Source organism: Neomonachus schauinslandi, chromosome 11 (genome assembly GCF_002201575.2).
Source record: "Neomonachus schauinslandi chromosome 11, ASM220157v2, whole genome shotgun sequence".
Lineage (NCBI taxonomy): Eukaryota > Metazoa > Chordata > Mammalia > Carnivora > Phocidae > Neomonachus > Neomonachus schauinslandi.
Window position 1 is genome coordinate 2,635,180 of NC_058413.1, and position 23,706 is coordinate 2,658,885.

The 23,706-nt window shown below is 56.8% G+C and overlaps 1 protein-coding gene across 1 annotated transcript in view; it reads left to right on the top strand.

Annotated features, from left to right (window-relative positions):
- Window positions 1-14,265, top strand: part of LOC110576215 (actin-like) — a 55,734-nt gene extending 41,469 nt beyond the window's left edge. Inside the window, exon 11 of the mRNA XM_044919541.1 lies at window positions 14,080-14,265. Within this exon, the coding sequence (XP_044775476.1) occupies window positions 14,080-14,265 (186 nt within the window). The remainder of the gene's footprint in view (window positions 1-14,079) is intronic.
- The last annotated feature ends 9,441 nt before the right edge of the window (window positions 14,266-23,706 follow it).

Consider the following 23,706-nt stretch of genomic DNA (forward strand, 5'->3'; position numbering starts at 1 on the left):
TCCCAGGACGTTCCCTGGTCTGGCCCCAGACAGCGGCCCCCGCATGCCTCCTCTGAGGGAAGGCAGGTCTGCAGTGGGCACACGGCGGCCCGCCATACGGTGCCATAGCAGGGGTCAGGAAACGGAGCCCTGAGGAAGGCCACCTGCCGGGCAAGTGTCCTAAATGACGCACAACGTCCTGGGGACAGTGATGCCATTGGGTGATGCACACACTGCTGGTTAGCTTCAGGCAGCCTCTTCCTCTTGGAGCGGCTCTCAGGTTACCAGTCCTGTCTTTCCCCAAAAGGCAGGAAGGCTGGACGAGGTGGGGGCAGGGCACAAGGAGGGGCCGCTGTCCCCATCCGGCTCAGTGGGCCAGGGCCTGCCAGATGTGGGGCAGCTGTCCGTCTGGCCTCGGCCGGGGACATCAGAACCAAGCTCCGTTGCTGCTTCTCCGGGGCTGACTGCCAGGCCAAACCCTCTGCCATCGATGGCCCCTCTCAGCCCCCAGTGGCCTGGGTAGGACGGCGTGCCCACTAAGGGCTTTGGGCCTCCCAGAATCGGAGGGGCCCAAGAAACAAAAGAAGCAGGGTGTTAGCAGAGGCAGGCAGGCAGCATGTTGGGTGGAAAGAAGGGGTGTGAGCTCAGCCAGCACTCAGCTCTGGGCTCTCAGGCACGGCCCTGGACTTAGCTACCGGACCCACGTCCTCATCCGTGAGCCAGGGACAGCGAGGTGGCCTTTGCAGGCCTGTGAGACTGAGGGATACGTACGACGTGGGGCCAGCAGCGAGGGCCCAGGGATTTGATGGCACCCTGGCTTTCTCCACCGCGGGCCCCTTGGGCTCCACTGGCTGGTCCAGAGCCCCCTGAAGCCCGCCAGCCTGCACCGGGGCTCAGCTGAAGAGCCCATGCCCTCAGACCCGAGTCCGAGCAGGAAGTCACACTTCCCGAGGGCCCGCTCTGTGCCGGGAAATGTGCCAAGAGCTTTTCAGACACGTAGACCACTTCAACCCCACGAAGACACAGGGCTCAGGGTCCCCTCGATCACTCAGCTGCCAGGACGTGGGGGCAGATGTCCAAGCCCTTCTCCTGGCCCAGCAGCCACCTGCCACTCCCAGCCGGACCGCGCTCCGTGCTTCTGAGCAGAGACCCGAGGTCAGCGGAACGTGGCCGGGGAGTCAGTGAGCAGCAGCCAGAGATGTGGCTGTCCAACCCCTTCTGTCTCTCAACAGACAGCTCACATCAACCTGGTAAAGTTCACACCCCGCGGACCTTCCCAAATGGCTCATGGGGCCTCCGAGAGGACCCGCAGGCCTCAGTCTGCTCTTTGTCTTAAAAGACAAATAGTTTAATTATTGAAAGGTGTGCACACAGCCGCCTGCCCCCCCCCAGCCCCCCGTCTCCTCCCACTGAGCTGCTGGCCAGTTTCAGGCAAAGCCCCAGCCAGGGACCGTCTCAGACTTGGCGTTCTGTGGCCCAAGCTGTCCTTGAACCAGCACTGGTGGGCCTGAGCGTGGGGCTCATAAGCCCCATTTGGCCTAGGAGGCACCTTCATGGCAATTGGCTCAGGTGGCCCCTCCAGGCGGGTGGTGCAGGTGAACAGGTGAGGAAGTCCGAGGCAGAGAATGGTCTCTGCAACCCCACCCAGCCCTCGGAGGATGAGGATCCAAATCTGCCTGCGGAGTCCGGGCTTCTTCCTTCCATGCTCAGGTTTCACTTAGGTTCCCCAGAAGGAACCCTGTGAGAACCACACCTCCAAGGCCCTCTGAACACACATCCCTGCAAACTGAGCAGCTCTGGGGGTTTACTTCTCCTTCGCCAAAGTCACTGCCCTCCTCACATTGGGGGGTCAGGTCATGGCTCTCTGACCCCCTGCACGGATGGCCTCACTTTTGTTCTCTTCCCCAAACCCATGTAGAGGCACATGGGATAGAGGGATAGATTGGGTGCATGGGTGGGTGGATGGGTGGATGGATGGATGATGGATGGATGGGTGGCTGGATAGGTGAATGGATGGATGATGGGTGGATGATGGATGGATGGGTGGCTGGATAGGTGAATGGATGGATGATGGGTGGATGATGGATGGATGGGTGGCTGGATAGGTGAATGGATGGATGATGGGTGGATGAGTGGATGCATGGATGGATGATGGATGGATGGATGGATGGTAAATATGTAGGTAGGTAGATGAGGAATAGAGTAGAGCTGGATGCAGATAGGCAGGTGGATGCTGTAATGGAGACACCCCACTCATTGCAGGATCCCCTCCCACTGCTGCCCCCAGAACCCTCCTCACTGCCTTTCTGCACACTCAGGATGCTCTCACAGTACTTCCCCCAGTGCAAGGCTCCCCTTATGAATGTGATGACGAGGCCTGTGGTGTGCACTAATAAAGATAATTGTGCTCACTAATGACGCACTTCATCATGCCCGGGCTGGGAGCTCACGATAAGCAGAGCAAAGCAGACAAGTCCCACTGCTGGGAAGTCTGCAGCTGCTGCCCTGCCCAGTCCAGGCTGAGAAGGGCCCAGGTCCAAGACAGATTACATCTGGAAGGCACAGACTCTACTGATGACCAGCTGTGTGACCTGGGACCAGCAGCCTAACCTCTCTGAGCCTCAGCCCTCCCATCCAAATGCTGGGGCAGCGCCCACTCTGCTCCCTCAGTGTGATGTCACCTACAAAGGAAACCAAATGCTCGGTCAACTGTACAGTGTTTCGCAAATTAAGACATGTTGACTATGATTACCCTGCTAAGTGATGGTCCCAAGAGCGGTTGTAGGACAGGGGGAATGGTGATGACAATGATGACATCAAGTGACAATTGTATTATCTCCCGTTTGTTGATGGCACCATACTTGGGGGCTCAGCTGGGTGCTTGCCATGCCTTTCATTTTACCCCCACATGTCCTCATGGGGAGATACTAATATCCTGTAGTGCAGGTGGGAAAAGCAAGCCCCCAAGGGGAGAATTTGTGGGTGCAGCTGCCAGCATCAGGGCTGGAATTTGGCCCTGGAGCCTCTGGTCCCCAGTCCCCGGCTCTGGGTCACTGCACCCATCCATCTCCCTGTCCCAACGGTCCCATGTCCCCAAAGCATCCTGAGGTCAGCCTCGGAATTTCCAGCCGCAGGAAAGGCCCCTTCCCCTCTAGCCAAGCCTATAGGGCTCCTGTCCCATCCCACCGTTGGAAATACTGCTTCTCCCCCAGAGAACCAGGGTGCAAGCTGCAGGCGGGGGACCCACTATATCCCAGGTGTGACTATGGAGCTCCTCCCTCCAGCGTCTCAGGCACCGTGGGTTATGGCCCCGGCTCTGCCCTGTCTCCCAACTCAGGACTCCTCACCAAGGAGGGGCTAGCATATCTCTCAGGCCTGGCTCCCCCCGCAGATGTGGAGTCCCAGAACTCTGCTGGGTGGGGTTGGACAGCCAAGCCTGAGATGGAAGTGTTCCCGTCTGGACCAGACAGACATGGATCCACAGAGAGCAGACATGGGTCCAGCTCAGGAACCAGACAGACCAGTGGGCTGGTGGGCTGGGAGGCAGAGGAGAGTCCCTTAGGGACAGGGGGCCGTTGGTGGGGAGACTGGCCTTGCCGAGGCTGACAGGGACTGTGCAGCCTTCACTGGGAACCGGTCTAATCCACACCAGAGCATCCTCCTCCTCGTGTTTCTGGTTTTCTCAGCACCTGAGGTGGGTAGTCGTCCCTCACAGCAGTGAGTGCCTGCATCAGCTGTCACTTAGAGATGCTGCCCATCATTTTCTCCTCCTGAAGGGCCTGGCGCCCCCACTGCCCTGCTGGCGGGCCCGGCCTCTGGGATGCTGCTGTGGACGCCCACTCAGAGTGGGCAGCTGCCAGCGAAGGGCCATTGGAGATGGAGGGGCAGGTGCAGAAGCCCCCACCAGATGAGACCACCAATCGCAAACCTGGAAGACTCCCAACCTCTCAGGTCCAGCATGATCTGGCGTTCCCTCTGCTTCAAGGTGGAGGAAGGTAAGGTACTGAGTGAGGTCACCATGATTAATGGGTGAGGCCAGCTTGTCCCAGAATTGAAGAGGAAATGGGTCATCTCAGAGGACCTGGGCGAGAACATGCACATGTCACCTCTGAGTCTGCACACATCACCAGCCACTGGGAAGAAACTTCTAGAAGGTTTCAGGAAGCAGAAGTTGGCCTAAAAGCACAAGATGGTGGTGGATGGCAGGTGAAAAGACCAGGTGTGATGGGAGCTGGCATAAGGGACAGAGTTAGAATATTCTCTTTCTTTACTCTGTCGACAGGCACCCACACCGTGAATAAGATTTGGGCTAATCTGGGGCACCTGGGTGGCTCAGTCGTTGGGCATCTGCCTTCGGCTCGGGTCGTGATCCCAGAGTCCTGAGATCGAGCCCCACATCGGGCTCCCTGCTCGGTGGGAAGCCTGCTTCTCCCTCTCCCACTCCACCTACTTGTGTTCCCTCTCTCGCTGTCTCTCTCTCTGTCAGATAAATAAATAAAATCTTTTTTTAAAAAAAAGATTTGGGTTAATCTAAATGTTTGTTGATTCTAATATATATAGAGAGACTCACACATATATGTAGATTCAAAAAAGGCTTTAGATAAATGCTCGCATGAGACCCTTGAGCCGTTGCCAGGATGACGTGGAGAAGCAGAAGCAGCTCAGACTTTGAGTTTGTTCCTTGAAAGGGCTATAAACCCAACTAAACAAGGCCAGAGGAAAAAAGGAGATTTCTTTATCTTGTGTAACTGAAAAGTCCAGACATTGATCTTGTGTATCAGTTAGTCTTTGCTGTGTAACAAACCATCCCCAAACCTAGTGCCGTAGAACCACCATCATTGAGTTACTGCTCAGGAGGCTGAGTCAGCTGGGCAGTCCGGCCATAAGCTGGGGCCATTAAATTGGGGACCTGGCTCATGAGATGGTCAGCTGGCTCTGGCTGGCTGTTGGTGCTGGCAGTTGGGGGGTGATGGGGCGATAGGGCCACCTGTCTTGCCTTCTAGCAGGCTGGCCCAGGGGCAGCAAGAGAGAGCAGCCCTACGCATAAGCCCTTTCCCAGCCTCTGCTGGTGCTGTATTTGCCACCCCTGCATTGGCCAGAGTAAGTCACAAGGCCAAGCCCAGGTTCAAGCAGGTGGAGGAGTAGACTCGGTCCCTTGATTTGGGGGAAGACTCGAAGGTCACAATGCAAAGAGCCATGCTTACAGAGAAGGGAAGAATGTGTGGCCATTTTTGCAATCTACCACATTGTGCTTCAGGCTAGGCTGGACCCAGGGATTCAAGCAACATCTTTGGAATTTGATTTTGCTCCCCATCTTGGCTCTGCTGTGTAGCATGCTGGCCAGTAGCAGCTCTGAGACTAGGGGGTGAAAGACGGTCTCTCCCAAGGTTCTGAAGAAACTCCTGGAATTGACTCTCCCTGCCTCTGATTGGGTGGTGTGCCCATTTCTGAGCAGACATTGCATTAGAGGGATGTGAAACTCTGATGGCCTCCTTCAGGGACCAGAAGGGAGAGTGAGCTCCACCCAACCACATGGACAGAGGAGGTTGGCCAAGAAAACCAGGTGCCAACAGCAGACGCTCAGTAGGCGAATGAACGCAAACACCCAGAGAGTGCCAGACAGCCACATGATGTGTCTGTTCATATACTTGGCCCATTTTTATTTGGGCTGTTTGTCTTTTTATTATTGAGTTGTAGGAGTTCTTTATATATGCTGGATACATGTCTGTTGTCAGATAAATATTTTGTGAATATCTTTTCCAAGTTGGCAGCTTTCCTTTCATTGTCTTAGTAGCGTCTTTTGACTCGATGAATAAGAGTTTTCGATTTTGAGAAAGTCTAATAATTTAACTTTCTTGTTGCTATTACTTGCTATGTCCTGTCTGAGAAGTGTTTTGCCTATCTCAAAGTCACAAAGATATCCTCCAGGTGTCTCTTCTAGAAGGTTTACAGTTTTTGTTTGTACATTTAGATCTGCCTTGAGTTTATTTTTGTGTCTAATGGGAGGTAAAGGTCGAGTTTCTTTGTTTCCAGATAGATATCCGGCACATCCCAGCTGCCTTCTGCAGTCACTCCATACCTGGAAGACACCTAGAAAACCCCAGTGTTTGAATGTTAAGCAACACATTTCTAAATGACCTGTGGGTCAAAGAGGAAATGATGAGGGAGATTGGACTAGGGAAGGGACTGTCCTTGACATCACCTGTATGATGGGGACCTCCACAACTCTGCTTCCTGCCCTCCATCCTGCTTTCCATCCCCAATCCCCATCCCTGACCCCATCCCTGACCCCACATCCCCCACCCTCCATTCCCAAACCCCATACCCGCCCCCTCATCCCTGACCCCATCCCCATCCCCGCATCTCCAACCCCTATCGTCTGCCCCCGCATCCCCCACCCCCATCCCTGCCCACATCCCCCCTCACATCCATGCCCTCCATCCCCGCCCTCCATCCCCTCTGAGGCTCCTTGACAAAGAGGCCAGCCGCATGCCCCCCAGAACACACAGCGAGATTCACAGATCTGGCGCTGTCGTGGAGCGGCTGATATTCTAGAGAACCATCTGAGGTCAAACTTCACCTTCTTTTAAAAGCCCTGTATTTGTTTAAAACTGCATCCATCCACTCAATGCTTGCACTGTGAGAACTCCCCTCAGGCCCCGGGGAAGCAAAACCACCACAGTCCTTGCTCACGTGGGGCTTCCAAGTGGGGGATGCAGACGAAAACAAATCAGCAGATAAATAAAATAATTACGGGCGTGCGTGTTCTGTCAAGGAAGCAAGGACCTCCTAAGATGGCCAGGGAGCAAGGAGGACGGGGCCAGCAAATACGCCCCTCGTCATTTGGCGGATCTTATAAAAGCATTTGCCCTCTCCCTGCCTGATGCTTCAGGGAGCACTGTGTCTCCACGGATGCCGAGAACTGCCAGGAGGCAGGGATTGCCTTGGAAGCTCACAGGCACAAGCCCAGGGTCGGTTCGGGGCCCCCTTGGGGCCATCGGCTTGTCCTACTTCTGCTTTAGATTATATGCCCCTTGCACACGGCCTCGTTCTGGGTAGATGCTCAGGGCACCTTAATGCCATTGAACCGAGTCCCCGTCCTTGGGCCCTGGTCACCCGAGAGAAGGTGCTGTGGGGACAAAGTGGAGACTGTACCAAGCACCTGCCCTGAGCGGCCCCACTGCAGGGATCGGGGAGTCAGGGCATGGACCTCGGTGGCTGAGCCTGAGAAAACGTTGCCCTTGACCCCTTCAGCCTCAGGGCCTTCAGGACTGGACAGGAATGTAGGGGCCATTCGATCTGAATGCTGGGACCAAAGCTTGGGGTCCCTTTGTCACACCCTCCATGGGGCCCTCCAAGTGCCACTTGATTACCTCCATCAACAGGCCACTCTCTGATTCCCAGGGCAGCCACACCAGCTTGGGAAAAGGCGGGAGCCTCAGGCGAAGGAAGCACAGTGTGCTGGGGCTGGGACAGAGTCCTCATTACACACAGAACACTATACATTTATCAGAAAACTGCATTTTCTGTGTCATTCTATAGACTAGTCAAAAAAGCCAACCAGTTTCTTTCTTCTAAGATCCTGGGAGGAGTCTTTACCTTGCGTCTGGCCCCTCCGGGTCTGGTGAAAGCTGCGGGCCCCTTGCACGGACTTGGGCAAAGCCGGGAGTTGAAACTCGCAGCAGGTGCTCTCAGACCCAAGGGCCCATGTGGGCAATCTGGGCCAGCAAATCTGCTCACACACCACCTATTTTGAGAAATGGGGACATCAAAAATAGCAAGGCCCTAATTCCGTAGCCTGAAGCTCTCATCTCGAGAGCTGGTAATAAGCTAAGACAATAACTCCCAATCCTATGACATTTTCACAATGGAATCTTTTTTGAGTACTTCAAACTCTTTGAGAGAGAGAAAAAAAAAATTGGCTAAATGGTCTTTGAAGACAGAACAGAAGTTACCAGCGGCTTTGGGGCAGAACAATCTGGCAAAGTCGTGAAGGATGGCCTCGTTTGCACTTCCACGGGAGGCTGGCATTTCCCGGCCCAAGGAGGTCTTATGCCCTGATTTGACGTGGCTGCCCATAAATCTGCAAGCAGGAGCGGAGGTTGTCTGGGGAAATTCTGGTAGAAACAACTGAAATCACACAAGTTTCTACTCGTGCTTTGTCGATAAAACCCCAAACCCAGGCAGAGTTTCTTGCTTCAGACAAACAATCAATATCCAAAAGAGCAGAAGGTTTATGAGTCCTAGGACTCAGGGTGGTGCTTTGGTGATGGTTCTTCCTCGTCCCAGACATTTCCTGGGAGACGGGGTTTGGGCCCGGCCACGTGTACGCGGAGTTCACACCAAGTGAAAGATATTTGCCAAAACCCACGACAATAAGGAGCCTCCTTTCTCCCATTTTCCGGATTTCTGAGAGCACCATCTGGGTGGAGACTGTTCTGGAGACGCTTCGCCATGACACCCTGGAAGGATGCCCTTCATCGGTCGTGAAATATTGATCAAACCCAGGCTTTGGGCAAGACTGGCGGTGGACGTGAGCTCGGTTTCGGACAGCACATGGTCCAGAGGGAGGACCGCCCACACGCACGACCACAGAGGGCAGCCCGCCGTGGAAAAGTGACGAGGGAGCCAGCGGCTGGAGGCCAGGCCCCGAAACAGACGAGAGGCAGAGGTGGCCTCCGCCTCCGAGCGAGGGGACTTGGGTGTCAGGGGCAGGGACGGAAAAATAAAACATAATCACGCTTGACTCACAAAGCAAATGATGTTTACCTAGCTGCAGTAAGCAGATCCTGAACAACGATTTGTCCAGAATCGGGGAGGCCGCCACTTGGAGAGAAATCACTGGCGGGAAGGGAGGTAGACGCGTAACTGTTCTGCAGATGTCGCCTACAACTGATGGATTAAGGGGCTGCCAAGAAAGCAGTGGTTTTGTTCAAAGTATAGACGACGTGAAGGTGTGAAGACTTAAGAGTGGCAAGCAGATGCCTCTGGGGGGTGGGGAGGGGATGGGGACTGTTGTCTGTCCTTACGCGCCCCCCAGCACCGGTTGGCAGGCATATTCTTGGGAGTGCGCCCATGACCCGCACACACGTGACACATGACACACATGACACATACATGGGACGCACGGCGCACACGTATGACACGTGTTCCCACACACGGCACATTGCACGGCACACACAATGATGCACAGTGCGCACGCACGACTCACGACATACACACATGGAACATGCGCACACGACACTCGTGACACAGATGTGCCCGTGTGCACACACGCATAGCACATGTCATAACATGACACGCACCCACATCCTACTTTGCTTTACAAACACATCAAAGGGAAGAGGAAGGAGAGGGAGCAGCCCCCCCGAGGGCGTGTGATGGCCGGCCATAGGGCCTGACAAGGGGAGGGGACGCTGGCAGGGCACCTCTGGGAAAGCCCCGATCCTCCCATCGCCAGGGGAGCGTGCCGTTTTGAACCCCCGTTCCTCCTGTAGACTTGGCAGAACCATGAAGAGACCCTGCGGCCCCTGGGGCGGGGTGTGGGACCAGGAGCCACTGGGGGCCCGGGCTCACAGCTTGCCTCCGCCTTGCCTTCTGCAGCCCTGCTGTCCCCGGGGCTGCGCACACGTCCCAGCAGGAGACGGGGCGGCGCGTGACCATCCGGCTGAGCAAGCCAGCTGTGCTCCGGCCGGTCCTGAGCTCGCCCCTGGGGGCGACCGAGCCTCCCCCAGACCCTGCATCTGGCTCGCCCGAGTGGCTCCACATGGGCCCTCGTCACCTGCCGCTCGGGGCTATAGTAGTTTGCTGCGACCCACGCACGTGGCACAGGGGTGACCGCGGGCCCCGTGCCCGAGAGGGAGGGAGTCATGGCGGCTGGCCCCTCCCACTCCTCCGAGGCCCCTCAGCCCCCCTTGGCCTGGGCCTGTCATCCTGAGCCAGGGCTCGCCTGGACAAGGTTGCCCGCCGCGGGGACGCTTCTGATTCGTGCCTGGGAGCCAGTGACGACGTCGGCTCGGCCTCGGGTGGGCCGAGGGCTGTGGGGCTCGCTGTGGCGGGAACAGGGGCCTCGGGCCCCAGCTGGATCGGGGCCACAGGGGACCGCAGCCCGGGCTCCACCTGCGCCTCGTCATGCTCAGACACAGGCGGTGAGCTGGAGTCCCCACTGCAGGATGGCCACAGGGGTACGTGGCCTCCGCCCACACTGCTCCTTCTTTTAAAGCAAAAACAACACTACTTCCCTGAAAGTCCCACCTGGCTCCAGGTTCACGGTGACACCGGCCGAGCCACGGCTCCCTCGGGAGGCCTCGATGGGACAAGAGCCTGGGTCGTGCACTCAGCCGGGCATGAGTCCAGTCCCCAAGTCCCAGGCCTCAGTTTCCTCCATGGAGTGGGGAGAAAATCCAGCTCCCAAGATTCTTGTTCTAAGAAGAGCTTCAAAATGAGAAAAGCTGCCAGGAGCCGAGGTCCCGGCTGGGGTCGAGACCTCCCTGCTGCCCCGTCGGCCTGCCCGCCGCTCTCCCCGACAGGCTGCCTTACGCCTTCCCATCCTCTGGCATTTCCCCTGGCCTCTTCCTCTCCCCCCACGCTACCCCTCGATGCAACAGCCGCTTCTCTGAGGTGAGCACCGACACAATCACACGTTTACAAAACACCACGCTTCACCTGGGGCAAGCGTGGTGGTATGTTCTGGCACGTTTGTCTCTTGGCAGAACAGGGCAGCCCAGAGCGGCTGAAAGAGCCGAGCTTGGAGCTGAGACTACAGAGAGCCATCCTGCCGAGCCTCTTAATAGCTGTGAGCCCTGGGGCCCTCGCTCTGAGCCAGCTCGGAGCAGTGGGGACAGGGCAGGAGGGGGACCTGGACCTGGAAGCTGGGGGCAGCGGTGGTGGTGGTGGTGGGGACAGGAGACACCCTGGCCGGGAGCCTGCAGATCCGTCTCAGCCCTTGGGAGTGGGCGCCCAAACCCCAGGCTCGAGGACGCACGCTTGGGAAGAAGGATGGTCACGGTCTCTGCACTGTCTGGAATCAGTGCTTTGCTCTGGTGCTAGTCTCTCTCTCACGGGGCAGATGGCCTATGGCTGCTTGGATCCCAGTTTTCTGAGAGAAGGGGTGCATCCTGTGACAAGAATCTCCAGAGCAGCCCTGGGCCCCGAGAGCTGTTCCTTCTGAGCTCTTCTCTGCTCCAGGTGGGGATGGAGGACACGGATTCCCCTCCCCGCAGGTACCTACCCCACTGGCCGGCCCGGCGCCTCCGCCACCTGCAAGCAGGCTTTCTTCCCCGCCGGCACCAAACCCCTTGTCAGCATCACGGGCCCCGCACTGCACACCCGCCCGTTCCCATGTCTCCTCCTCTACCCCACCAGACTCCCCGGTCACCCCCTTCTGGACACGCTCTCCCCACATGGCTCTGAGACACCAAAGTTCCGTGTCGGGAAAATCAGGGAGGACCTCAGAAAGGGCCACTAACAGTGGTGACGCCACCACGTCCCTGAGACTGGTGTCCGGTGCGCCTTTCTGCCCCCCACCCTCACCCCACTGAGCTATTTAATAAGCTGCAGAGAAGAGTGGCTGAGAATTCTTGTGGAAAACAGAATAACACGAACAATCCCTGTCCATGGAAATACAAATCCACGGTGCCTGCTGGAGTGGACTGGTCTGCCCTGTGGCTAGAACTGGCCGAGGTGCAGGGAAGTGTGTCTGCGATGCTCGTGGGAATCACCTGCAGACTGGTTGTAACATCTGATTGGCCCCTCGGTCATTCATGAGTTAAACAGAATCTTCGCTGTTCGTTTTACATTCGTGAGACTCACGATTTTGCCTTTTTAAAGCGTTCTTCTTCAGTGTGCTCGCTCGCTCCTTCGTCTTCCGCTGCTGACTGTTCTCCTCCAGCGTGGCCCCAGACGTGTCCTCCGTCCCTGAGCCTTTCTGCCCACAGCCCCCGGTGACCCTGTCTAGCCACCGATCTCATGACTGCAGGTGTCCAAGACGAACTTCCGTCCCCAGCCCCACCCTCCACCAGTGGCCCCAGGCTGGTGAGTCCAGGCTCCTCGCGACGGCCACCAGGCCACCGCACAGGAGTCTCACATGGGGCACGTCCAAGGGAGCGTGGGGTGCACCCTCTCCAGCCCTCAGACCAGTTCTTCCCTGGGCTCCCCAGTGTGGCTGGTGGCTGGAGCCATACATCTTGGAGCAGTCCCTAATTCCTCTTTCTCCCACACCCCACATTTTGTCCATAGATCAACTAATCCTGGGGCTTTCCCCTTAAATAGACCTCCCAGCTGAGCTGGTGGCAGCCCAAGCCCAATCCATCCTCCAGCCGCAGCCTCACCTACTTCTCCACCTCGTGCTCCTGCCTCCTCCCCTGTGCTCACCACTGTCCTGGCACACGACCTGCACATGCCTTCCCAACCTCAGGCCGTTTCTGCTCCAGACATCATCCGTCTTCCCTCAGATGCCTGCAGGGAGTTGCTCTCTCTCTTCGGGCATCAGCTCAACTGTCACCTACCCAAAGTGGCTTTTCTTCAGCTTCCTTTAGAAACAGCACCCCTGGGGTGCCTGGCGGCTCAGTAAGTTAAGCATCTGACTCTTGATTTTGGCTCAGGTCGTGATCTCAGGGTCGTGTTGGGTTCCACGCTCAGTGGGGAGTCTGCTTGTGATTCTCTCTCTCCTTCTCCCTTTGCCCCTCCCCCTGCTCCCACTCTTTCTCTCTCTTTCTCTCAGAAAGAAAGAAAGAAAGAAAGAAAGAAAGAAAGAAAGAAAGAAAGAAAGAAAAAGAAACAGCACTCCTATCTCTCTCCAACCCTTTTGCTTATGAGCTTTTGTTCATGGCATTTGGCACCATCTCCCACTATATGACATCTTGATGAACTTTTGTTGTCATCTTATGCACTAGAATATAAATACTCTTGTCTGTTCTGTGCACCACCGTATATCCAGAATCTGGAAGAGTGCTGGGCAATAGTAGGTTGTCAATAAATATGCGTTGGATGATTGATTGCTTTCTCTACAAGAGACGGGCTCCCTTACAGGTGGATAGAAGCATAATAGGCACCGATGGGGGCTCAGAAATGAAACACAACACTGCAAGAGAGGAGGAGGTATGAGCGAAGTCAAGTGGGCAGGAGCAGTCTACTGTTAGATACACTTGTCTGTCCGTTGTGTCCCTCCTTCAGTTCAATCCAACAAACCTCTCTTGAGGGCCTACTATGTGCCAGGCACTGTTCTGGAGCCGAGATAGACATGAATAAGACCCAGTCTAGCCCTTGAGAAGCTCAGTGTGGGGAGAGGAGCTTGGGATGGAGGCGACTGACAACCAGGGAGACATTGCTCTGGCAGAGGCCGCATGCAAAGAAGAGCAGAGACCCGGGCCAACCCAGCTTGTGAAGGTCAGGATGCTTGGGGGAGGAAAGCTTGAGTCCTGAAGAATAGACAAGAGCTTGAAGGCAGAAAAGGAAACAGTTAAAAAAAAAAAAAAAAAGAAGTCGTTTTGTGGACTGTAATACTGCCTGAGAATTGTATCAGTCAGGATAATCGAGGTTATGCTGAAGTAACAAACATCTCCCAAATCCCAGTGGTTTCAGACAATGCCAGATAATTTCTCGCTCCAATTACATCTCTGTCACCTGTCAATGGGGGTCAGGGACAATGAGCAGGGAGGCTCTGCTCCTCGTCATCCCTCTGGGGTGATGGGACGGCTATGTCCTTGAGCACCGCTGGATGCCAGGCAAAGGGGGAGGGAGCTCCAGAGTCCCATGCCAGCACCCTACATGCTTGACCTACTTCTACCCCCAGCTCATGGGTCCCACTCCCCCAAGAAGACAGAACAGCAATCCTGCCACATTCAAGGACAGAGCAAACAGCGCCCTGGGCATCTGGCATGTGTGGGTATTCCCAGGGCTGTGGCCTGCCCACCCCATCCTTTCCTTCTTCTGCAACAGAAGCCCAGTGGGGCTGGCGTAGGCCTTCAGCCCAGATGAAAAGCTTTGTTTCCCAGCTCCCACCCCTGCAAGGTGGAGCCATGTGACAGAACAGTGAGCGGCATGTGAGTGCAGGAGCGAGATGGAGCTTCTGGGACATGGGCTGCACCTCCCTGCCTGCAGTCTGAAGCGCACATCAGTGTTACAGGTGACTCGGCCATCATGAAGACACACGGCGACCAGCGCGAGGGCCACGTCTGCATCCTCGGAGGGCCGAGCAGATTGCTCGTGCGTGTCACGGATTACCACACCGTCCTTCAGCTGCTGCTATGTGAGGAGAAAGGTCCCACCCCGTCCAGGGCTCCATAAGCCAGCGTGCATAAGAATCATCCAGAAAGCCTGTCAAAACCCAGGTTCCTGGACCCGACACCCAGCGATTCTGATTCATGGGTCCATGAATTTTCTTTCCTAATAAGCTCCCGGGTGAGGGCTGACCATGGCCACGGGGTGAGGAGCAAACTGAGGAGAGGGAGGTACAGGCGGCTGGGAAATCGTGGAAGCCACAGATATAAGCTAATTAACCCACGAGCCCTCCCGTGGCTGGGGCTGTGTTCTATTCATCATCAACACGCTGGCCATATTAACCTTTCCTCCCTCCGCACCCCTGCATCTGGCCCGCGTTCTAGTCCACCTGAACACTCACTGTTGGATGAGCAGAATGACATCATTCGCTCTGCTGTTCACTTTTGGATGCCACGTGGGCCAGGCGCCATGTGCTGTTCCCCGGGCTGGGCCTGGCATTGGGCCGAAGGGCCCGCTCCAGGTGATGCTGAGCTGCTGGTCCACAGACCACACCTGGAGTCACAGAGAGCCGGGGGGCCCCTCCCCAGCTCTCAGTAGGCACATGGGCGCTGAGACCAGTGTGTGGCCCTCTCTGCAGGCCAAGGGACTCTGTGGGGAAGCACCCCCCGCCCCCTGCAGCCCCAGCTCCCTCTCCCCGGGTCACAGCAGACCGCATCGGTCCACTCTGCTATGATGACTCATGGCAGTTTCCTGAGTTAATTTCTCAGAGCAAACAGCTCAGGGCCACCCGGTTCCCTTCTTTAAATCATAGCCTCCCTGTGCCCTTTGTGGGCGCCCTGATTAGGAGGCTGCGGAGGAGGGTGGTCCTCCAGCTCTGCGTCAGTGGCTGCCGGCTACTCTCTGTTAACTGGACTTCTCGGCCCCAGCTTCCCAGTTGGGAAGATAGCGCGGACCCCTTTCCCTGAGAGCAGAGGTTCGGGACCCTATGCACCCTCTGGGAATGGCTCATCATCCACTGGGGAGCACTCAGGGGAAGGGGCACTCAGGTGGGCGAGGGGAACAATGAGCAGGTTTGGCATCAAGGATGGGTGGACACTGGGCTCCTTCACCCCGGCCTGGAGCGGGTTGTGGCTTCCTCTAGAAAAATGTGCATGTCGCTCTGATCCGAGCACGGGCAGGAGCCTCTGCACATCTGGACAGAGTGAGCTCCAGATCGGGGGCAGGGAGGGCACAGGGGAGAGGGGGGTAGAAGGGTGAGGGAGCACCGGGGACCGGGCGGGGCTCGCTGTGTTCTGTGAGCGGGACAGTATGTCCCGTGTGTCCCCTAGAAGAGCAGGCTGGGGCCGAGGGCCTTGCCCAAAGCCACACGACCCTGACTGGCAGTGTTCAAACTCAGGGTCCCCCCAGATCCCAAGCAAAAGTCCCCGGGGGGGCAACCTGGTGGGGCGCAGCAGGTACGGCGGGGGTATAGGGCTTGGGGGAAGGGGCTCAGATGCAGGGAGCAGGGATGGCTGAGACACGGGGCTCAGGCACAGACTCAGGTTCAGCCTCTGGCTCAACGCAGGACAGGATGCCAACCCCGCTCTGCAAAAGGAGCAGGTGGCTCAGAGGACACAGAGGTCAACTGGAGAGAGGAGAATGGGTCCCGCCAGGTTCCATCATGGGTCCTCAGGGGGACAGTGACATTGTCCCTGAAATAGGGAGCGGTGCAGGGCGCTGGGGGAGAGGATACACCAGGTTGGGTGTGAGCGTGTTGGTTTAGGGGCATCGGGGGGTGGGGGGCTGGAGCCTGAGTTTGAAGGGAGAACCTGGCTGGAGACGGGCCCCCTGAGCCTCCATGCGTGCGTGGGGACCCTGCCCTGGGAGGGTCCAGAGCCAGAGGGTAGCAGCAGGAAGAGGAGCATGGTGACAACCGATGGGGCCAGGAGCCCACCGCAGAGCCCGAGGACAGGGGGCAAGTGGAGGAGGGTGAGCACACAGGGCCAGGAATGCCGGGGACCGAATCCCAACAGAAAAGCCAAAGGACTGGGAAGTGAGGTCGTAGGAATTGGGAATGGGGTCAGCTCTTCAAGAAGCTTGGCTGAGAGAGGGCGGTTGGGGCTTCTCTACCTCTCTCTCTCTCTCTCCCATCTTTCTCCGTCTCCTTGTGGATCAGGATCAGTGTATCTGTCAGCTGGGGCAGCCACAACACAGTCCCACACACGGCACAAGCACAGCAGAGACTCACTGTCCCCTATCCTGGAGGCTGGAAGCCCAAGGTCCGAGTGCCGGCAGGGCGGGGTCCTCCCGAGGCCTCTCTCCTCGTGTGTAGACGGCCGTCCGCCCCCTGTGTCCTCACGGGGTCATCCCTCCGTGCGTGTCTGTGTCCTGATCCTCTCTTCTTACTAGGACCCCGGTCACATTGGATCAGGGCCACCCAGGTGACCCTGTTTTACCTTAATCACCTCTGTAAAGGCCCCAGCTCCAGATGCAGCCACATCCTGTGGTCCTGAGGGTGGGGCTTTAACACAGGAATCTGGAGGACACGTTCACCCCTCTGCAGCCCCCATTCCCAGGAGAAGTAAGAGCACACTCCTCCTGGCTGTGGATGACCAGGACCGGGGGTTATCCTTGACTTGCTCCCTCCCCAGGTCCTCCTGGGCTGGCCTCTGCCTCCTCCAGTGCAGACCTTGAGTCCAGCACATCTTGTACGAGCACCTGCTCGTGCCTGGAGGCTGCAGGACCCCCAGCTGCTCTGCTGGCCCACACTCTCGTCCCCTCCCCTCCATTCTCCACACAGCCATCCTTTGTAAAGTGCAAAGTGGGTTAGATCACTCCCTTCCGTAAAGCCTTCAGTGCCTCTCCATTGCTTTTTTGGACAAAGGCTGAAATTCGGAGTGTGCCAATAGGCCCTGCCTCGTGCGACCCATCTGCCTCTCAAGCCACATCTGAATGAGTGACCCTGTGTCCTATGTCCTGCATGTCAATCATCTTCCCATTTCCTGGATGTCCCGAACCCACTTCACCCACCAGTGATTTGGCAAAAACTGTTGCTTCTTCCTGGAACGTGCTCCCCACTTGCTGGTGTCGGCTTACAACTTCCACCAGGAACGTCCATGCTCTCCCGTCCTATCACTAGGGCAAGCCTGTTTACAGAGCACCTGCGGAGTGCGAGACAGTGTTGCAGAGGTTGGGATAGAACACGCACCACTGAAGGACAGGTAACAAACAGGTAGATAAAATAGACACAGCTAAGTCAGGTGATGCTTTGTAGAGAGCAGCCCACCTCTTGGAGGAAGTGGTCTTTTGGCTGAGACCTATTAGACAAGGGAGCCAGGTATGTGAAGGCCAGGAAAGAGCACCAGATGGAGAGAACAGCCTGTGCAAAGGCCCTGAGGTAGGGATGAATGCAGTTTGTTTGCAGAACAGAAGAACGTGTGGCTGGCCAAAGCCCATGAAGACATGGTAAGAAGAATACCCTCGAGGGTGGGACGAGAGGCCAGGCTGAAGCCTGTAGGGCTTATAAGCCCAGGCAAGGAGTCTGGATTTTATCTGCACAAAATGGTAAGCCACTGGTGGGTTTTTTTTTTTAATTTATTTACTTATTTGAGAGAGAGAGAGAGAGTTGGGGAAGGGACAGAGGGAGAGAGAATCTCAAGCAGACTCCCTGCTGAGCGTGGAGCCCATTGCAGGGCTCAGTCCCATGACCCTGAGATCATGACCTGAGCTGAAACCAAGAGTCGGATGCTCCACCGACGGGGCCCCCCAGGCGCCCCTCCACTGGTGAGTTTTAAGTAGAGACGGGACACGATCTGGGTCATGTGTTAAAAGATCACTCTGGCCATTGTAAGGAGAGAGTGTCCAGTGAGGAGGAACCAGGGAGACCTGTCAGGAGATTGTTGTCGACGCCCAGGACAGACTTGACAGTGGACATGGAGAAACATGGACCGACTACGTCTATGTTTTAAGGAGAGACTTAGGAGGCCCCGTGGAGGCTGCATGAAGGGGACAGGAGGGGGCAACGCACAGATAACTTGGGGTTCTGACCAGAGCACCTGTCACAGACACCTCCAGAGCTGCTTGTTCATAACGGTGGCCACGTCCACCACAGGCCACGTATAGCGTCTCTCTGGCGTGCTGTCCTCCACCAGACGTCAGCTGCCTGGCGGGGGCCCCCCTGGGTCCCATGCTCAGCCACAGCGGCAGCCCCGGTGCCCAGCACAGAAGGCTCGGCAGGTGCACAGCTAATGTCCCCGAGGGGACCAGTGACGGAATGGTTCCTATTGGGAGGTCAGCAGCCCTTTGGGCAACGTGAAAGTCAGCTGCAGTGGGGACTCGTTTTTGGAACGGTCATTTACATATAGGATATATTCACAGAGCCCAGGGAGCAATTAGAGTAATGAGCCCAAATCGTGCTCCGGGACAGCCTCAGTCCCAGGCATTGCCTTTAAATGCGGCTGCTTCGTCTTCTTAGCCAACAGGTAGCAGCCACGATGCTTCCCCAGATCCCGAGGAAGAAGACATAGACTCCTTTAAGTTCCCAATACCCGCTCCAGGAACGGCTCAAGTCATGGCTGGCAATCCTACGTGAGTCCGGAGGAAACACAGGCTGGGGTCCTTTCTGATTCCACTTGGCTACAGCTGACCCATGTGGCAGCCACCAGGCTCTACCCTTTGTGTGCCACGATTTCCAGGGAGAGCGTGTTCAGTCCTCACGGTTTGGGAAACGGTCTCCCTTCCCCCGCTCTGGGTGATGCATTAGAACTAAGAAGAAGCAGGGCGCCTGGGTGGCTCAGCCGGTGAAGCGTCTGCCTTCGGCTCAGGTCATGATCCCTGGGATGCTGGGATCAAGCCCCACATTGAGCTCCCTGCTCGGTGGGGAGCCTGCTTCCCCCTCTGCTCCTTCCTCTGCTTGTGCTCTCTCTCTCTCTCTCAAATAAATAAAATCTTAAAAAAAAAAAAAAAGAACCAAGAAGAAGCTTCCATGTCTGTCTGAAGGGAAAGTAGGATGTTGAGACTTTTCAGGCAACTATATTTCCTCTTTGGAAAATGACTGCTTGCGGCAGCAGCTCGCTTGGACAGAGTGAGTAAGTGCATAATGAGTCTGGGCTGAGTGTTGCTGGGTCACAGGCAGGAAGGATCTCAGGCACCGAGAAGCAGGCTCTTTGGAACACGAAAATGAGCCCTAATGACCCAGAAGGGTGTTTATGTTTCGTACTGGGCTCCTGATGATGGAGTACGTGACAACGTTTGCAATCTCGTTATTGAGACCGCATCGATTCTGGAACATGGCTGGGTGTGCGTGCTCTTCACCGCTGAAAAAATGGCTCGTCTTAATAAGCTCCAGAGCAAAGGCAATGGACTTTCAGGGATGCATCGCATAAAAGCCATTTGGCTGTCAGCAGGTGTCCCCCAAAGCGAAGCAAATGTACCTTGTGAAGATTCAGGGGAGGCCAAGGTGCGGGGTGGTCCCAGAAGTATGAGACATTGGGTACGTTGGAATCTCCGGAAAACAACCAATAATTTTTTTAGTATAAGCATGTCCTGAATATTGCATGGACATACTTCATGCGTTTTTTAAAAGAGATTTCAACGTAATCGGCTGCCCTGTACTTTACCTGGTAACCCTGCTTGGGGAGCAAAGCTCTCCACGGGGGAGCTTAAATGCATTTGACATATTGTTTCTGAAGGTTGACTTTTTGTTTCTGCAAATGTTAAGCTCTTCACAGTAAGGAGGAGACCTATTTAATAAGTAATCTAATAAGCTCGTGTTTAGCGGGGTAGCTTCACAGAAAGCGCACATTTTCACCAAACCCTGCAGGGCAGGGACTCTTGTCCCACTTTGAAGATCACCACATAAGGCTCAGAGGATGGTCAGAATTACTCAAGCTCAATCAGCAAACCACCCAAGGTTCTTGAGTTGTAAGTAAGAGAAAAACGGATTCTGACTAGAATGAGCAGAATAGAAATTTATTAGAAAAATCCCGGTCAGGGGCTCCTGGGGGGGCTCAAGTCGTTAGGCCTCTGACTGTTGGTTTCCGCTCAGGTTCAGGTTCCCCTGGTCATAGGATCGAGCCCCACATGGGGCTCTGCACTCAGCTTGGAGTCTGCTTCAGATTCTCTCTCCCTCTCCCTCCCACTCTCTCTCAAATAAATAAATAAAATCTTTAAAAGAAAAAAATTAAAATAAAGGGCAGCAGGCCACACTGTCAGAAGGGAGGGGAATGCTGCTCCAAAGCCACGCAGAACTGGTCCGGTAAGGTGGCGGCAGCAGGACCCTGAGGGCCAGATGTCGCAGCCAGGACACCTGCAGGCTGGCCCGGGTTACTACGGCACATTGATTGGACAAATGATTCAGGGCAGATGCATCTGATTGGCTGGGAGTTCAGGGACGGTGCATCAGGCTGGCTAAAAAGGTCGGGACAGTCACATCTGATGGGCCACGTGATTCTGGGCAGGTGCACCTGATAGGTCAAGTGGTTCAGGACAAGGACACCAGATTGGCTGGATCGGGCCAGGTTCCTATGCCCCGTTCCCAGGAAGGCGGGAAGCCAAGGGTCTTGGGCGCGAGTGGAGAAAAATTGCACCACCAGCAACTGTTCTCTATGCTCCGCTGGGAGCCGCAGGCTGGAAAACTGAAGGGAGTCTGAGCTAGCCCGAGTCTGAACCCCCATCCTCTCCCTTTCACCTGCTCTCCCTCAGTAAACCTGGCTCCTGGGTTGGGCTCCTGGGTGGGCTGGGGGCCGCGGGGTCTGCTCCCTCCTGCCCCTCCCCCATGCCACACAGCTAGAGCTCCAACTGCAGGGCAAACCTCTGGCACTGCTGCCCGTGGAATGAGTAAGTGGGCCACAGAGGCGTCAGCCCCCACAGCGACACCCCCTTCTGGTCGGGTGTCTCGTCATCCTGGCAAACCGGTGGACCGCACAGGTAAGCCGGCAGCCATATATGTTCCGTCTGCCCGGATGGTCCCCGCCGCACACCTGTCGCCCCCGCCTCCTTATGGGTGGCGCTGCCCTCATTCCCCAGACCGTCCAGTCTGGATGGCAGATGCGCACCCCACAGATGGAAACTCCTCAGGGAAACACCCACGAAGGGGCTTGTCACCACGCGCTGCCATTTCACCGTTGTGTCCCTGGATGAGCACCTTGCTCAGAGTTCGTTTTTCCCATTTGGATATCCAGGATTTCCTCTGTGGTTTTCCCAGAAACATAAATGGAAGTTGTCGAGAAGGACCTCTGGGTCTCGGCTCACATCATCACGTCTCCACTGCAGCTCGGCTCAAGTTCGGGATCTGTCTGCGCGTTTCCGCAGACAGCGTCACTTCGCTGTCCCCTGCACTTGGCAAATGCACCGATCTTTAGTGAGGCAAATAGTCATGTTTTCCCCGGAGCTGTCTTCCAGCTGCTGCTGGTGGTTCCTGGCCACAGAACAGAAGGTTCCAGGCCTGTCCTCCAACTTCCAGGTTCTATTTAGGGTCTGGAACAGCGAGGGTTTGCAATGTCTACTCTGTTAAAATCAACGGCGTCCCTGCCTCCCAGAGGGCTGAGCTGGTGGCTTAGCCGATGAACACTCACCTGCTCACTGTGCGCACCCCCAGAGGGCAGCCATATGCCAGATGCATCCCTCACCCCTCACCCCACCTCGTCTCTCCCTCCTCGCCCCTAGAGGCCCCCGCTCAGCCTGAGCTCTGCCCAGGACAGGCAGGATAGCCAGCCCACCAGTGTGGTGGGCTCCACCCAGCCAGAGGCCCCCAGCTCAGGAGGACCAAGGGTGGCCGCTGCACCCACACGCCCCAGAGGACAGCTAGTAGAAGCCTGCACTGGCAAAGAGGGACCCTGCCTCCATCCCACTGTGGAGGCTGAGCTCTCACCTTCCTGTGTGTGATTGACTACAGGCTCTGGGCCATCAGCCACGGCATGCGTCCACCCCAAACCTGGGCTGCATTAACAGGAGTATTATGTCCAGGACAAAGGAGGTGAGAGCCCAGCTGGGCTCTGAGCTTGCAGTTTGGAACAGGGTGGAGATGTTCACTTCCCAGCACCAGACCCTGGAGGGGGGGCAGAGTGTTAGCAATGGATGCAGAAAGAGTGGCCTCAGGAGCAAGGAAAGGCAGGGACCGTTGAGCGTGGAGAGGAATCGGCTCAGGGGAGTGTGAAAACTGGGTTCCCTGGAAAGCAGCCCCCAGTCACAAAAGAGTGAATGGGCCTGAAGCCACAGGCTGGAGGTTCAGTTCAGTGTAACAGCAACCCGGGCAGCCGAGCACTGACCGGGGGCCCGTAAGTCATGGAGGCAGCTCACCCACCACATGTCCGCAGTCTGTGTGGCTGAGGAGGTGGCCCTGTCCCGGCCAGTGGTCAGGTTGTGGCAGAATGAGGGGTCTCGGGAAGCAGCGAGTCTCCCACTGGGGTGGGGGCGGGGGGGTTCCTGCTGCAGGGGCCAGGCTGGGCACGGGGATTCATGCCCCAGCTGGGCCTTGGTGCAGATGGCTTCTCACAGCCGCTTCCACTTGAGGACCCTCTAACAAGCTTCTGGAGAAGCGCAAAGAGCTCCCAACCCCCCTCCAGCTGAGGACAAGCCCCCAGGTGGGACCCTCCCTGGGACCTGCTGGGCAGCCAAGGTGAGGTGGGGAGGGAGGCCGGACCATGAGAGAGTGCTGGCTAATGGGCCAGCAGGGTAGCTGGAGGGACTCCTGGGGCCCCAGCCCGGTCTAGCTGGCAGGAGAATGCTAGCATCCGGGCCCTGCTCAGCATGGGCAGCCCAGCGGGGGCTGGAATGGGCCGTCCTCCGCACTCAGGTCAGCCCGGCAAAGATGGAGCAGGCGTCCCCTGGGGTCCAGCCCGGCTCTCCACCTCTGCCTGGCGCGAAGGTTGTCCTGCTGGGAGGGCTTTTAGCCATGGGATCCAGTGGCTGTCTCACAGTGCGGAGGAGGGGGGGGAAAACCTTCTTTCAAAACAACTCTGAAAGGCCCAAACCGCAGGCTTCCCAATTCCAGACCAGCTTTTTGTCCAGTGCCACGCTGACCCCCAGGCCCCCAGGCCCTGGTTTCCCTCCGTCCACCATTGTTCCCGAGTACTGAGCACTCACTGCATGCAGGAGAGGTGACTTGAGCATTGCCTCCCCCAGGCCTCCCGCTAGACGGCCCTCTGGAGAGACATTCCTGGCCCCGCCCCATCAGTCCGGAGGGTCTTGGGTAACTTGCCCTGGCGCGGGGCCAGCAAAGGTGGGGTCCAAACGTGAACCCCGGTCTGACCGCGGGGCCCGGCTTGCCCATCCCCCTACACAGGGTGGCTCCGGTACCGAGAGCAGGCATGGTACGAGGAAATGCTGTCGGCCCAAAGCTGTCAGAGCTGGAGGGAGCAGACCCGCCGTGACCCCTTCATGGTCCGGGCAGTGCCCGCTCCCCAGGTCTGGTGGGCCTGGTGCCTTCGCCCTTGCTCTTCCAGCTGCCTTCTGGGCAGGATTCCTGTGTTTGCAGAGGCCAGAAAGCTACAAACTACATTTCCCAGGTGCTCCTGCAGCTGGGCTTCT